This window comes from Camelus dromedarius, chromosome 13 (assembly GCF_036321535.1).
Source record: "Camelus dromedarius isolate mCamDro1 chromosome 13, mCamDro1.pat, whole genome shotgun sequence".
In the NCBI taxonomy this organism is placed as follows: Eukaryota; Metazoa; Chordata; class Mammalia; order Artiodactyla; family Camelidae; genus Camelus; species Camelus dromedarius.
Window position 1 is genome coordinate 13,457,554 of NC_087448.1, and position 18,021 is coordinate 13,475,574.

Sequence of the window (18,021 nt, forward strand, 5' to 3'; positions counted from 1 at the left end):
CATTCATGAATGCTGTTTCACTGTCATCTTGGATGTATCTGTGTGGAAAACGAACTTGGCACATTTGACTAATTCATGCACTAACACTTCACATCCAGACAAGTATTAGCAAGAATATATTTTGCTCCATCGGTCTATGTGGGTGGTCAATTCTCAATGCCATAGCAAAACCTGAAGAACATTGGAAGAATTTTCTTAGCGGTCTCTAGGACTAATAAAAAGATGAGATATGGGAGCAAGGGGCATCAAATATATTAACGTAGGACTAACCACCAGGGTCCCTTCCAACAGATGGTACAACACCAAGTACATCCCCAACGTATGCTGGGTTTTTAATTTTAGTTTTTAAATCAAATGATTTTCCAGGCATTCAATTTCACATCAAAATGGCAGGTAGGAAACCCAACTGATTAAAAGCGTAAAGATTTGTTTTATATTAAAACAGCCACCAGCACTGAGAAAAAGAAGCCAACTAAGATGTCACTGTTGCTCTTACAAGTTAAAAAGCTTATGTTCTCATTTTTAATCATCATGTCCTGCTCTATTTAACAAAATCCATATGCCCACGTTCGTCCATATACTGCAAGCTGACCAAAGACAATTTAACTGTGGCATGAATTATGGCAGTTTCTACCAAAAAGTATAAATAATCTTTATTATTCAAAAGTGATGCCAATGCAATGGAATATTTATAATTTACTGCACACTGTTTTGTGTGCGTTTTCGCATTCTCTTCGTGTCTACAAGTCATCGCAACTTTGGACCCGCCCATCAGGTACCGCGAACACTGACCGTTCCGGCGTCCCGGTCCGTGGCTCCGCTGAAACGCTCCTTACCTATAAAGAGGTTCCACTCCGTGTCCAGATCAGCCTGATTCGCCAGGCAGCCCTTCATGACGTTGAGGCAGTAGTTGTTGCAGGGTCTCACGGTGGGAAGTCCTCGACAGTACGGGCAGTACAGCATCTTCATGAGGGCACGGATGCACCCTGGGGTGGGGCTGACCTGGAGATTGATGGGGGGGACAAAAAGGAAACTTAGACATAAGAAGGATGGAAGGGGCCAAAGAAAGAAGTGACTCATTTTCTCCTTAAAAAAAAAGTGAAATAGCTCTGATAAACCTCCAGCGGTAGAGCCGGGGGCTAAACGAACCACCTGCATCTTAACCCTTTGTAATACTTGATCTTGACGCCACTCAGTTCCTGTCCAATACTTCTGTTTCGCATAGTCGTGATCATTTTTCTTGAAATGTCCCTGTCAATATTTTGATATTTATCTCATTGCGATTCAGCCCTGAAACCCAGACGTTTCACAATGGGACATGCACTGAGATGGCGTATGTGAAAGCGATTCCCCAAGTTAAAAGCCCCGTAAAAATGAAGGTGTTATTAAAGTTTAATGTCACACCTTTAGAAAATTTTCCAACTGGTCATTTGACCCTGTTTCTAAAGGAGTTTGGCAGATGCACTTCCTTGGTACATAACTTTTTAAAAAGGATCGGTATCAGCTTGTCTGGGATTTCTGAGATCCGGGCCCGCTTAGAAGCAGTGGAACAGCCAAGGCATCCTCTTCAGGCATCTGAAGCTTTGCGGTTCTGGGAACTTTGGAAAATGGACCCTGGGTTGATTGTGAGGAGAAATCCTTGCAGTAATTCAAAAGAGCTACCAATCAACCAATAATGAAGCACCATTGCCTTGAATCAGATAAGCAGAGACACTCCCAAGTTAGTCAATTCGAAACCAATAATGTCCTTTTTAGATTCATTGAAAATCCTAGTTTGACTTTAAGAGGAAAGAATATTTTTAAACGGTATGGACCAAAACCAGAAAAATATACAGAAAGCAATTTTTCACAACAAGACATAAATTTTAGTACCGTTATTTTTTTGGTTGTTATGAAAAATTGCTTAATTTAATTTAATATTGATTTAATATTGATGCTTTAGTCAAGTACCTACATGTCTCTGTTCTGTTCTTGTGTTCTAGATCTGAAGACAAGCTTAACCTGTAGCATTTGGATCTCTTGGAGAGTTACAGTCTTACCAGACAGACCTGGGCCCACAGGCAACATTTCCATGTCCAGATCATTCAGATACTGACAAAGCATGACACCAATGTAAAAGTGGGGCAATAAAAGGTATTTCCATATAAATGGATACTTACTACCATAGCTAATCTTTGTCATTTTATCCTCTACCTAGACACCACATTCGAGGTTTCTAATGCAAAGCTTTGGTTTCTGTAACATTTTCTTAGCTCTATGCTATAAAACATTAATAAAGAGAAATCTCAATTTAAAAGAGTTGGGAGACCAGCAAGGGGAAGAAGTCTTTCTTGGCAAGGACTCAGCCGATGAAAAGCCGTGGACTCTTTGTTTACCACAGCCCTCTCAACTTTCTTTTTGCCTCTAAAAAGGTGTTCCTTCCTTTGCTGAATTGCTGTTCTCTATTGATCTTGAATAAATCTGTCTTTGCGGGGGAAATATTCTGCAGTCTATTTGTTTCAGGTCAAGAACACTGACAAATTCCCAAATATATTATTTCAGGAAATGAGCTATCAAGCTATTTGTCTGTCTATCTTATCTAATCTAGGCACCAAAATCTCTGGTTTTCATTTTGATTTTTTTTTCATTTTCTTTCCAAAATTATATGAAAATTTTCATACAGAAAAAGTGAACGGTTTTCAAACTGAACACCCATACCCCCACTCCTAGGGTCTATATTTAATATTTTCTTACACTACTTTTTCACACATCTATCCTTCTCATCCATCCATTAATCCACCTTATTTTTAGTGCATTTCAAAGTAAAGTATTAACTTTTTGATTTTAACTTTTCCTGGTGTTTTATGCTGGCTTTAATAAAAGAGAATTGGCCTGACCAACAACAGAAAGTTAGCGCATTAGTAGCCCAAATCAAATAAGTGAAGTAAAATATAACAGGCCTTTCTTCATAGTGACAGTTAGAGAATGGTTTAGAATCCATTAATTCTAAAACTTACTTTCCAACAACAGAACAAAAACAAAAAATGAGAACAAAAGTGAGGAGTCTGGTAATTTTTCTTTGAGCACGTGTCAGCGCCACCATATCATCTTCTCCAGATAGGCTGTTTTGTTGAAAATGCCAAATTTTATCCACAATTGAGCAGAATTGTATAAAAGTTTTCTTGTATCCACATGTATCCCACTAACTTCACAGAAAATAGAGTGAAGGATTCTGTATGTGGAATTCCAAATTCTCATACATTTTCCTTATTTGACATGGTTGCAGCTCTACAAACCGATACCCACTGGATTTTGATTTTCATAGCTTTGCAGTTTCTCTGCTGACCCTGCTGCCCTTCTACAGACCTACCCTATTTTCACCTGAGCTGGCTAAGCTATTTCTTCCTTTGACTCTGTTGAATTTTTGGTTTTCTTGCTACTGGTGTCACGTGATGCTTCCTCTCAGTCAGTGTGCCAGTATAAAGCCAGGGCATTTGTCAATATTAGGGTGCAAATGAACGATCTCTTGGACAGTGTGGGCTCTCTTTCATCATTATAACCTGTACCACTCTGCATAACGTGCACATCATTATAAGGTATTACGATTATGATTAAAGTACTCAGTAAGTTCTTTTTTAATTGAACTCTCCATTCTGTTTCTGAAGTCCTTGGCCACATTGATATACAAAGAAAAAGAAAAAAAAAAACCAGGCAGTTTTATACATCTTAGTATTCAATTGTTGCTTTTTAACTTTGCTTTCAAAGGTTATTGATCACATTAATTCCAAAGCTTTGCTCTGTATGCGTGTGTAGGGGTGTGTGTGTGCTGGACCCAGTACAATTTTCTCAGTCTGACATTTCAGAAGAGTCTCCAACTCAGGGCAGCAACCAACAGAGAAAATTGAACATCCTTAATAACCTAAAAGAACAATGTTGTTCAAGTTAAACATGGCTCTCTCAGTCCTTTTGGAAATGACATCCTACCTGGTCAAATAAAGGGCATTTGAAGAAGAAGAGAATAGAGTGGAGGATCAAAGTTGAAGCTTTTATGTTCACAGACCATGTTTTTTTTTAAATTGACATCACTTCCTGCTTGAATTAAACTTTTTAAAAAACCATTGCTTCAAATAGAAGACTTTAAGAAGTAAGCCTCTGAAAAGAAGGTCCTTTTAAATGCCAATTGTGTAGAGGATATTTCTGTTTTAAAATGTATAATAGTGTTTTATAAGTGTGCAACAGCTACTCTTAAAAAATCTATTTTTGAAGTCAATAGAAGACTTATAAGAAGTTGCAAAATCGGTAGAGTCCTGGGTACCCTTCACTTGCTGTCCTCAGTGGCAACATCTCATACAGCTGCAGAACAATAGCAAAAGGGGAAACTGATGTTCATATACTACTGCTCATTAGCTTCTAGACCTTATTCAGTTTTGATGGTTTTTTCCAACCTGCATTCATTTATGCGTGTGTGCATGCATGTGTACACTTCTCTGCAATTTAATCCTACGTATAGATTTGTGCAACCATGCTGGAATAGACGTACAGAACTTTTCCATCATTGCAAAAGAACTCTCTTCTGCTACATCCACCTGACCCCTTATCCCTGTCACAGGGCAACCACTGATCTATTTCTCACCTCCATAATTTTATCATTTCAAGAATGTTATTCAAGTGGAATCATTTAGTATGTAACATTTTGAGTATCACTTCTTTTTTAACTGAGCATAATGACCTTGAGATCCATCCAAGTTGTTGTTGCATGTATTCGTTCCTTTTTATTGCTGAGTCATATTCCTTTTTTTGGATGTACTAGCTTTGTTGAACTCTTCACTCACTGAAGGGTATTGGGGTTGTTTACAGTACTTAGCTATTAGGAATAAAACCTCTATGAGCATTCATGTGCAGTTTTTTGCATGAACTTAAGTTTTCATTTCTCTGGGATAAATAAGTGCCCAAGAGGGCAGCTGACGGGTCAAATGGTTAGTGTGTGTTTAGTTTTGTAAGAAATTGTCAAACTATTTTCCAGAGTGGTGTAGCATTTTACATTTCCAATAGCATTATGTGAGAGATCCAGTTTTCCTCACATCCATGCCAGCATTAGGTTTTATTATTATTTTTTATTTTAGTCATTATAGTAAGTATATTATCCACTTTAAAACTTATGGTAAGTTACCACTGAATAAGATCCATACACCAGACGTTGACACAATGTTGTAAACTGACTATACTCCAATAAAAAAGAATGCAAAACAATAATATCCATACTAGGATTCTAACCTCAGTAGGCTCTAATAAGCATCACATACACAATCATTCACCAGCTGGTCTCTAGAAAGTGTGCAATATTTTTTTTAAAAAAAGAGCAATTCCAAAATAATAGAGAAACCTGTATTTTTGGCAAAACCAAAATAAAGAAGTTCTAAAAACTCACATTTAAAATTTAGAATAGAATAATATCTCAAACATATAGTGCCACAAATTCTTAAATTTTATGAACTATTATAAAAAAAAATCCTAATGAAGAAAACTGTGTTCCTTTAGCAACAATAAAAATATAATCCACCTTAAGAAATCAAATGTTGAGTTTTTTTTTTTTTTTAGTTGACAATGTGGATTTTTGACTATTTTTGAAAAATGTAGCTGTGGCTTCCTAGATATGCAAAGTAGACTGGAAAACAAACTTAGGTAAAAGAGTAAATTTAGATGTTTATAAAAGTGGTACAGGGAAGGAGGGTGGTAGAGGGCATGCCTAGCATACACAAGGTCCTGGGTTCAATCCCCAGTACCTCCATTAAGAATAAATAAATGAACCTTATTACCTCCCCCCCCCCACAAAAAAAGCAAAAAAAGAAAAGAAAAGAAAAGAAACAATTAAAAAAGAAAAAAAAAGTGGTACACACTTGGCACAAATAAAACAATGTTTTTTAAGTGAAAAAAAAATGTTGTCGGTGACAATATTCTTTCTTGTACTTGCTTGTGTTTTCACCTAAGTGCTACCTGTTGTCCAGCACCATTAGTAATCCTTCATCAAGAATTTACAATATTGGTGGTGGGGGGGAATAAAATAGTCAATAGTTCCTACCCCATTATTTTACTCCTGGAAAGACAGAAACATGTTTGTGAGTCAGCCAAGTACGATTTCAATATGAAATCCTTGCATTTTGGGTTAAGCCCTTCTGTTAACTTCTTTTGATGCTCTTTGTGTATGATGAATGATTTATACTTGAGCAGTTTTGAGGAATGTAATTTGGGGAGTAACAATACAATTTATAACAAAAGTTCTTTGTAAAATAACTGAAAAATAAATAACATAAAAATAATTGAGGTCTTAGTTTGTAACTTTGTGGTTTTTGTTGTTACTTGTGCTTCTTTTCTAAAAGGTTAAAGCAAGATACATTGAAACACAGCAAGAAGTACAAAAAGAGTCCTTAATGAAGCGGTACTAGGAGATAGGACTAAGACTTACCCACCTGCCTAGCCATGTGTGTCAGGATGTTTCAGCAAGTAATTCTTCTGTTTTCTAGATGCAATTTGAGGCATAGTATATCCTTAGCCATATAATAGCAATTCATTTCAGGTCTTTAATATACTTAAGATTTCTGTATCTGGACCAACATTCATGCACTGGTGCTCACGTTAGCAATTCCTAATAGTAGCCAATGTAAAATGAGATTGTCTTTTAAAGTATTTTTTTTAAAAGCAGGAAAACATTTGAAAGTTATATATCTTCACTTAAACATAATGAACATATACATATAAGTGCTTGTTTCTATAGAAATCATGGAGCCGAAATAACCAAATAAACATATCTGTCTTCTGCTCCCAAAGACAAACAAGTTAATGTAAGTGAACTGTATAACTAGAACAAATTCAAAATGTGTTTTTGAGCAACATTTGATGCCCTTCTCCACAGTTTCTAATCTGCAGTCGTATTAAATGATGACATGCTTCTACTCATCATCTTAATGTATTGCGAGAGTCCAGAGTGTCTTCTGAAGCCCTTGAGAATGATTAAATTGCATTCAAAGTGGCTTTCATGTTAAGTAATTTTAATTATAATTCTTTAACAGTCAGCAACCTCTGCCTTGGCTTTGTAGTAAGTTCATGAGAACTCAAGTTTGTTTCTTCTTTGTTCCCTCATGCCACTTCATTAATCCAACATTTAGGGTGATGAATACAGAGAACTTGTACCAGTGTTGGGATGCCCAGAACACATTCAGCTCATTTCAGGGAAAAAATTATTTGTTTTGGGGAAGTGCAGTGGAAAGGGAACCCAAACAAGGACATTTGGCTCAAAATTGGAAAGCAGGGTTTGACAGGGATGGCTTCTGAACAAAACCATGTAACAGATGTCTCTAAAATAAGCATAGGAGATGGGGGGCATCACAGAAATGCTGGAGTAGGGAGCTCCAAGAATCAGTTCTTCCACTGAAGGAACGATTAAATTAGCAAAAAAGAAAAAACAACTTTCCTGGAACTCTGGAATCTAATTAAAAAAAAACAAAAAACAAAAAAACAAAACCTTGCCGCAACTGAGACAGTACCTAATAATAAATTTCAGTAAAAAGGCATTGCTAAATCTCAAGTCTCAAGGAATTTAAAAAGATTGCCATCATACAAAGTATCTCCTCTGACCACAATGGAATAAAGCTGGAAGTCAACATCAGAAAGAAAACTGGAAAATTCACAAATATGTGAAAATTAAACCACACACTCTTATACAACCAAGAAGTTAATGAAGAAATCACCACGGAAATTAGGAAATAATTAGATAAATAAGAAATAAAAATACAACATGCAAAAAATTATGGATACAAATGCTTACGTTAAAAGAGAATGTCTCAAGTCAATAACCTAATGTTATATTTTAAGAAACCAGAAGAAGAAGAGAAACCTAAAACCAAAGTTAGCAGAAGGAAGGAAATAGCAAAGATTAGAGTGGAGACAAATAAAACTGTGCGTTTAGTTTACTCTTCTTTTTCTAGTTCCTTAAGGTATAAAGTTATGTTATTGATTTGAGATCCTTCTTCTCCCAGAAGTTGAGAGAGAGGCTTGGCATGGTCTCTCCCTCTGAACCTCTAGAAAGAATCAATTCTTCTGACATCTTGATCTCAGATTTCTAGCCTACTGAACTGTAAGAGAATATGTTTCTGTTGTTTTAAATCACTCAATTTGTGGTAATATGGTAACCCTAGGGAACTAATTCATACACCAACAAATTAGATAACCTTGATGAAATGGAAAAATTCCTAGAAACACACAACCTACAAAGCCTGATTCATGAAAAAATAGGAAATTTGAATAGACCTATAAAAGTAAAGGGATTGAATTGGTAACGAAAAGACTCTCAATAAAGAAAAACTCTGAATCAGATGGCTTCACTGGTGAATTCTAACATTTAAAGAAGAATTAGCAAAAATCTTCTTAAATTCTTCCCCAAAATAGAGGGTGAGGGGATATTTCCTAACTCATTCTAAGAGACTAGTATTACCTGATACCAAAGCCAGATAAAGACATAATAAGGAAAGAAAACTATAGACAAATAACCCTTATAAAAGTAGATTAAAAAGCCCTTAACAAAATATAAGCAACTGAATCCAACAGCACATTAAAAAGCTTATAAACCACGACCAAGTGAAATTTATGCCAAGAATGCAAGGGAGATTCACCATAAGAAAAATCAATCAGTATAATATACCATATTCATGGAATATAGGAAAAAATACACACAATCATCTCAATGGATGCAGAAAAGGCTTTTGTCAAAATTCATCATTCTTTCATGATAAATACTTACAGGAAACTAGGAATGGAAGGAAACTTCCTAAATGTGATAAAGAGAATTTATGACAAACCCACAGCTAATATCATATTCAATGTTGAAAGAGTGAGATTTCTATTATCAGGAATAAGACAAGGGGGCCTGGTTGTTCAGCCCTGCTGTTCAATACTGTACTGAAAATTCAAACTAGAGTTATCAGGTAAGACAAAGAAATAAAAGTTATCCAATTGAAAATAAAGAATTATAACTATCTTTACTCACAGATGACATGATCCTATATAAAGGAAATCCCAAATAATTCACAGTAAGCTACTAGAACCAATAAATGAATTCAGCAAGGTTATAGGACACAAGATCAACACAAGCATCTGCTGAGTTTCTATACACAAACAATGAACAACCTGAAAAGGAAATTAAGAAAATTACATTTATAACAGTAATCAAAAGAATAAAATAACTAGGTATAAATTTAACCAAGGAGGTGATAAAATTGTGCACTGAAAACTATAAAACATTGCTGGAAAAAAATTAAAGAAGACCAAAATTCATGGAAAGATAGCCTGTGTTCATGGATTGGAATACAGCATTGTTAAGGTAGCAATACTACTCAGAGTAATTTACAGATTCATGGTAAACCTCATCAAAATTCCAACAGTTTTCCCTTGCAGAAATGGAAAAGTCAATCCTCAGATTCTTACGGAATTGCAAGGGACTTACATAGCCAAAACAATCTTGAAAACAAAAGGAGCATATTTGGAGCACTCACACTTCCTGATTTCAAAACTTACCACAACTTACTACAAAACTAAAGTAATCAAAACATTGTAATACCATCCAGCAATCCCACTTTTGGTTATGTATTCAGAAGAATTGAAAACAGGTTCTGGAAGAGATATTTGTGCTCCCATGTTCGTTGAAGCATCATTCACAATAACCAAGAGGTGAAAACAACCAAATGTTCTTTGACGGCTGAGTGGATGAAGAAAATTGGTGTATACATACAATGAAATATTCTTCAGTCTTAAGAACAGAAAGAAATCCTGTAACATCCAATAACATGGATGATCCTTGAAAACATCATGTTAAGTGAAATAAGCCAGTCATGGAGGGACAAACACTATGTGTTTCCACTTACATGAAGTATCCATAATAGTCAAACTCACTGAAGCAGAAAGCAGAACAAAGATTGTAGGGGGCTGATGGAGAAAGGGAAATGGAGAGTTACTGTTCAATGGATATAGAGTTTCAGTCATGCAGTGTGGAAAAGTCCTAGAGAGCTGCTGTATAGTTAACAATACCATATTGAACATTAAAAAATTTAAGAGGGTAGATCTTATGTTTTATTCCACCACAGTAATAATAATAATAAAAATAACACCATGGTACTGGCATGAGGCTAGACCTATAGATCAGTGAAATAGAGTTGAAAGACCAGAAATAAACACACACATTTATGGCCAATTGATTTTCACAAGTGGGTGAAGATCATCATTCAATGGGGAAAGAAGTGTCTCTTCAGCAAATTGGGAAAACTGGAGATCCTAATACAAAACAATGAGGTTGGACCTCACCTCATACCACGCATAAAAAAATTTCTCAAAATGGATCATGTGACTGAAATATGAGCAAAAATCTACAAAACTCTTGGAGGAAAACATACAGGTTAAATCTTCATGACCTTGGATTTGGCAATGGATTCTTAGATTTGACACCAAAAGAAAAAATAAATTGGAATTGATTAAAATGATGCTTTTGTGCATCAAAGGACATCAAGAAAGTGGAAAGACAACTTACAAATGGAAGAAAATATTTGCAAATCCTATATCTGATAAGGGTCTAGTATTCAGAATATATGCAGAACTCCTACAGTTCAATAACAAAAAGACAAAGAATCCAGTTAAAAATTTGGCAAAGGACTTGAATAGACATTTCTTCAAAGAAGATACACTAATGGTTAACAAGCTCATGAAAAGCTGTTCAACATCATTAATCACTAACTAATGAATTCAAATCAAAATGAGATATCACTTACACCTGTGGCATGGCTATAATAAAAAAGACAGACAATAGCAAGTGTTGATGTGGAGAAACTGTAATCTTTAAATTAGCTAATAGGAATGTACAATGACAGCCATTTTGGAAACACAGAGCTGCCATATGAACCAGCAATTCTACTCCTTGGTGCATACTCAAGAGAAATGAAAATATACACCACCCAAAAACTTGCACATAAATGTTCATAGAAGCATCAGTCATAATAGACAAAACCTGGAAAAATCCAGATATCCATCAACTGATGCATGGATAAATTAGTTATGGTATATCCATACATGGATGAATGAAATGTTGTTCATCAATTAAAAGAAATGAAATTCTGATGCATCGGGGATGAAGTTTGAAGTGACATTGTTTTTCATGACAGAAGCCAGTCATAGAAACCCATGTATTCAATGATTCCATTTATAGAGAAAATGCCTCAAATAGGCAAATCCATAGAGACAGAAAATGGGTTAGTGGTTGTCAGGGCCTGGGGTGAGGAGGTGCGAGAAATAGGGGTAGGGGATGGAGAGTGACTGCTAACAGGTACACGCTTTCTTTTTGTGAGATGAAAATGTTCTAAAATTAGATCACAGAAACAATAATGGTTGCCCAATGCTGTACATAAATATACTAAATACCATTGACATTTACACTTTAAACGAGTGAACTTTATCGTATGTAAATTGTATCTCAGTAAAGCTGTTTGAAAACAGAGATAAAAGTATCTTTAATAAGTAAATTCCTACTACCATATTGGTAAGTTTTAAATGAATTACAGGGTTAGAGACACAATTCTTTATCACTAACCAGAGGCTTAATTTAGCCATGTAGTTATATATAACAATGAGTTAAATGATATTATCTTTGAATTACATGATATTAAAATTAGTTTGATGTGCACTACCTGAATTATATTTTAATACTTTCTCTTGAGAAGTCATCTATTATTTTAACTGTTGCTTAATGGAGGCTTGGCAGAGATGAATTTTCATGCATACAAACAGAAAACTTTTTATACTTTCCAATTCAGTTTGAATGTTGACTAAAATGTGTATTGTAAATAGTGTTGCTCTGAACATTGGGGTGCATGTATCTTTTCAAATTAGAGTTCCCTCTGGATATATGACCAGGAGTGGGATTGCTGAATCATAGGGTAAGTCTATTTTCAGATATTTAAGGACTCTCCATAATGTTTTCCATAATGGGTTCAACCAATCTACATTTCTATCCTCTCCAGCATTTATCGTTTATGGACTTTTTAGTGATGGCCATTCTGACTGATGTGAAGTGGTCCCTCATTGTAGTTTTGACTTACATTTCACTGATAATTAGCAATATTGAGCATTTTTTCATGTGCCTATTGGCCATTTGTATGTCTTCATTGGAGAAATGTTTGTTTATGTCTTCTGCCTATTTTTGGATTGTGTACAGTAAAAGGAACTATATTCAATATCTTGTAATAGCCAAAAGGAAAAATAATATGAAAAGGAATATATATATATATTTATATGTATAACTGAATCACTATGCTGTACACCAGAAATTAGCACAACATTGTAAACCGACGACACTTAAATTTTAAAAAATGTGTATGCTCTAAGACTATCTTCTGTCCATCTTGTACCATTGAGAGCAAACAAGAATAAGACAGGAAAGAATTACGAATTGCAAATCAGAGTCCGAAGGAAAAATGTTCCCTACATGGATGACAAATGTTAATGGCATCACTGTGATAACAATTCAGCCTATTTTTAACAATGTAATTTATTTATTAACTAGGAAACCTCCCCAGAAAAGCATGAGGCTTATGAGGCATTTGCAAGCCATGAAATGATGACTGAACTTGCTGGGTCTGGGAGAAAAGACATAGATGTAATTTGCATACCTAATAACCATGACTACAGAATTTCCAGAGTTAAGTGTAAGGTAACACCAACGCTGTGGAACACTTAAAACCAGGACATGGGAAGTAAGGGGAGTTAAGGTCTATATCAGTTCTTCCCAGCCCTGTTAGTGCTTGTCAGATTATGTCACAAATTCAATATTACCTAGATCCAATTTCTATATTTAATTTCATTCCTTAAGACATAAATAAAACTGCCAGAGAAGTTGGTAAATGTATGCCCTTATTCACTTTGGAATAGCTCCAAATAGCACTTAAATAAATCACACACACACACACAAATAGGTATTTTTCACCCAATAGAATAAAACAGCTCTTTCTACTAGTTAAATACGTATTTCAGAAGGCTGTCTAAAGTGTTTACCCAATAGAACACAACATCATTTTAATGTTACCTTGCTCTACCGTTTTGAAGTCTTTGTGACATTGCCTTCGATTTGGGCAGTCTGCTTGACATTCTGAACTTTACCCAAATGCACATTTTCAAAATGTGAACACAGAATGTAAAACAGGATCCCTGAGTGTCTCATCAGGGAATAGCTGTCTTCCTCAGTTAGAAATTATAGCTTAAATATTATTTCATTTAGAAGAAACATTTCAGCGGTGACTTTAAATACGAGTCACTGACGTGAGAATTCACTTTGGTAAAAGCTATGAATTTCTAGCCTCTGCACGATGGAACTAACATATTTTTAATGTATCTGCTTTGGAACACACACAATCTGCTTTTAAAGTACAAGGATGTGGCATTTTCTAGAATGTAAAAACCAAATCCATCATTCTCTTAGGAACACGTACAGCTTTAAACGTCTAGAATAAGGAGCTGGCATATGGAGGGAGGTGAATAATATTAAAATATGTCCAATACATACAGGAATATAGACAAACACCATATTGTGGTGTTTTGGTAATTTGTGATGCACAACACATGGATATGGAACTTGTGTTGATATTATCTATCATTTATCATCTATCTATGTACCTACCTACCTACTGACAGTTCTCCATGAACAGCGACACGCCTTCCTGCCAGCAGACTTGATGTTATCTAGCTTATGAATAATATAGCCGTTAGCACACATAGAGATTCATGTTAGTCATTCTAATTCCTGAGGAGCCCTACTCCCCTGGCTCAAAACACCAGTGTGTTTCCATGGAGAATTCCTATTCTTCACTTTATCCTGCAAAGTACCAGTGTGGACCTTTTTAGAAAAAGTCCTAATGAGACAGAAAAGAAACACAGCAATGCCAGTTTAGGGGAGATTACACAATACTAGTTTCGCCATGTTTTCATCAGTTGGCTGACAGTTGAGCCACGAACTGTCATCAGCAAAGAAGGGAAAATTCTGTGGGCATGGGGAAATTTAATTGGGAAGAGATGTTCCAAGAGAGGTCCGTGGTGACTCTAACCTTCAAAATGATAATGATGATGACAATGATAATAATAATAATAAAAGAAGGAAAAAAAGCTAAGATGGCGGTCTTTGAGAGTAGAAAAGACAGTACTACACCAAGGAAAAAAGTTTTTTCTCCTCTCTTCTCCCAATATTAATAGAATAGAAGGCTATGAATAAACTCATTCTTTAAGTTTATTCAATAAATATTTAACAAGCGTCACCATGTGTTGACACTGCTCAAGATGCTGTAATGAAAATGAACGGTGGATTTCAAAGTTACCAGGGAGCAAGACCTATAGCCGAGGAAGGGCAGGTGAGAAATGATAGTGACTCAAGCGACTGGCCAAGAAACAGAGCTAGTGAAGGACCTGATTTCACCCCAAGGGGGCCAGCGGGAAGCTAGCCGTAAGAAAGTCCCAGAAGAACAGGGGAAGAAGGTCCAGATGGAATATCAGGACCATGGGGAAGTCAGCGACCATGGATTATTTAACTGCTTTGATGTTTCTGCTATTTTTATCTTATGTAAACGTCTTCTAAAGAGAACTTGATAAGAGTCTACACAGGATTACTGAGCATATTGTATCTTTCAGTATTTTAGACATTCTCAAGAGCTCTGGGGGTGAGTGAGGCAGAGGAAAATATACCGACAAAAGCAAAATTCCATGAAATAAATTATGGGAGAATTGGTAGGAGAGTGATTTAAACATAATACTTCTACCTTTCTTGTGTCAAGGCAGTTTGAAAGGTTGTTCTTCCAAATAATGCAGAAGCACTTCAATAATTTTCCAGTCTCAAAAGAGGTTCACTTTGAAGGATGAAACAAATGTATGTGTAAGCTATGGCATATTTGATATAGAAATGAGCAATATTTTATAGTGATCACTTAAAAAGAATGATACAATGTAAAGAGAAGTGATTTTTTTCCTAGACATCTCACCCCATATTACCACAATTTTTCCTCCAAAGGGGCCCTCCCAGTTCCGTGGCCCTGATGTGCCTAAGTGCACTGAACAAGTTAAAAAGTGCTTCATTGCATAGCATGATAGTTTATCAATAAATATAATTTATGTGATCACTAAATCAGTGATTTTACTTATATCTTGAAAACTTCAGTACCATTTCTGGGTGGTTAAGATGTGACGCTTCTATCCATTTTTATTTTAGCCACTGAGACTATGTTAGGGGTATATGCCCCATAATACCATTTTCTTATGAAAAATCCTACTGGGCTCATGTTATTTTAATTCATGGCACAAAATTCCAGAAATCTCACCCACCATTAATTCCTATTTTTAGAAAGAATTACATAAAGCCACTAATTAAGTTTTAGGTATAAGCCTAATTTGAAACATTGAAATGAAATTAAACAAAACTAAGATTTGAAATTACAGCCTAATTAAAATATCAAAATGAAGTTACATGAAATTAAAATATTAAGTACAGTTTTACTGAGCTCTAAAGGATGTGTCTCACATTGTCCTAAGTCCTGTAGATAACTAAAGAAATATAATTTGTGAATGTTCTCAAGGAGTCTGCTGGGCTTAAACACTAATATTACATAGTTCACATATTGTTACAAACACACAAAAGTCTAACAACAAAATCGATTAGCTCATTGCATATTGCCATGGTAATGCTAACACCGAACGGATTGTCCCCGAACCATACGGTGGAGTCCATTGGTAATTAAACTAATCCATTATAAAGCAGACCCTTTAGGACAGGGTATCAAACTTTTGCAACCTGACAGAATTAATTCAACTTCTAGTGGCACCCCACTGTGTTAATAGGGAAAAGCTTCAGGACAGGTGAAAACTGGATTTTGCAGGATCTTGTGGTTGGCTTGCTCATTACCCTTGGCTTTCTAATGTTAATCTCTGTCTAAAGTAGAGGAATATTAAATGTACTTATCACACTTAGGAAGAACAATTAAATTAATCTTTTCAAGTCCTTCTTGAAGTTTTAAGATTTCCTTTCTAAATTTTCACTGGCATTCATTTTTTAAACTTTTGCCCCCAAATATCATCTGTAGAGTCATGTTAGCATAGTGCGTTTGACTAAGACAAAACACATTTCCTCATTTCCTCTTACAATATGCATAGATGATTTGACCATGATTTTTGGTTTGTTTTTGCAGGTTATGAAGATATTTTAAATGATTCAAATGCTGTCTGTTTTTTGTGCTACTGGAAAAACTAACTGAGAGGGCTATAATCTGCAGAACTTTATTTCTTCTGAAAATTTCTATCAAAACATATTATAGCAACCATAAAAGCAATGTCAACTGAACTCATCCTTTGGGTCATGAATGCATGTGTAACAGGTACGGAAACTTAGCTGTCAATATCACATTGACCTAGATAGAAAAAAACAGTACCTTCTCAGGTCAGCCTTCCTGAGTCCCATGTCCATTCTCTGCCCACAGATCATAGGTCTCAGACCATCGTCTGGTTTTGAAATATCAAGATACGGCTCTTGTTCTCCTAACCTCTAGGTCTTAAATAGGATACACGAGGCTTTTCTGAGATACCTGAGCAGAGATGGTTTTATGTGAATCCATTTCCACATCTTCACTCTCTACGTGAATTCTTTCCTAGAACAGATCTGCAAGATGGGGCCCACTGTCAAGACCATCTCTTTCACTGTCTGTTTCTCACAACTTAGAAAGAAAGACATTCTTCTCTAGGATCCCTAAATGTCATATAATGCATAACACCACAATGTAAGTCATTGGGATGGGGTGCTAGGACCAGAAATTGGGAGGGGATGCTAGAAACAATTCAAAATATTATTAACCATGTAGAGAAAGAAATTATTCTAATGCCCAGGTAACAGACCCTATACAAGGAGATAGTTGTTAATTTTTTTTGCTTTCAACAGAATTGAAAGAGGCCCTAATGAAACCATCAGCTGCTAGAGTATTAAAAATAAGTTTTGAAGATAGCTATTATGCCATTTTTGGCCTATAGCTTGGAAGAAGTTCAAAGAAATGAGTGACTTTCTTCTAGCAACATTCCTTTTATTCCTAGCTAAACATTTATTTGAATAATATTTCTCAGTACCTACTTCATAACAATAAAGAGGAGAGGAACTGATGCAGAATTACTCTCTAAATAAGAAATAATTTCTACAGATTTATGAACCAAAGAGGCGGGAGTGCAACATTTTATTAAAGAAAGAATTTGCAATAAAATTTTATTTTTAAATGTTAATTGTCAAAGAATATGAGATATTTGTGTGGTTTTGATCAATTTAGTACCAATAATAACTATTGTGCTAACTCAATCCAGAAGAAAATATTAAACCTTGCAGCCTTATGACTATTGGAAATTAATTTCACTTTATGTATAGGCATTTGCCACAGAAATGATACGGCTGTTATTAAAATTTTTAAGACATACATGTGTGTTGTATTAGCATAAGTTTATATGGGGGAATTAGAATGAAAATACAAGTTCAGGAGAAAAAAACAACTGTTAAAGAAAACTTGTTTGTCTTTTTAAACGGATAATAATGAATTACATATTGCTGAGATATTTGGATTTCTATCTTAAGTGAACACGTTTGTTTAAAAGATTAATGTAATGTTTTGTCTTAACTGTTAATGTTTACAATATGGCAGAAATTACATCCCTTTGCATTCGTTTAAACTTTGTACGTTTATTGTGTGAGCATTTTAGATAACTAAAAGAAGTTTGCGACCATACGTAAGGAGAACACAAAATTATTTTAAAATTATCTTAGGGAGGACACAAACAAAAAATGTAAAAACAATTGTACTGGATCTCCACCTCTAATTCTGTTTTTGATCATGCCTGGAAGGAACAGATTCTCACCATTTTCTGTGTGAGCATAGAGGTCAAAGCAACTGAGGGCTCCAAGGAGGCTGTATATGTGTGAGTGTATGTGGTGAGATGTGAAAA

At 35.3% G+C, this 18,021-nt stretch overlaps 1 protein-coding gene across 2 annotated transcripts in view; it reads right to left on the reverse strand.

The window, feature by feature from the left end:
• The window catches only part of GPC6 (glypican 6), a 998,128-nt gene that overhangs the window by 326,464 nt on the left and 653,643 nt on the right, over nt 1–18,021 (reverse strand). For both annotated transcript variants that reach the window (XM_010980224.3, XM_064493031.1), the window contains exon 4: nt 837–1,002. In XM_010980224.3, coding sequence (XP_010978526.2) covers nt 837–1,002 — 166 coding nt within the window. The remainder of the gene's footprint in view (nt 1–836; nt 1,003–18,021) is intronic.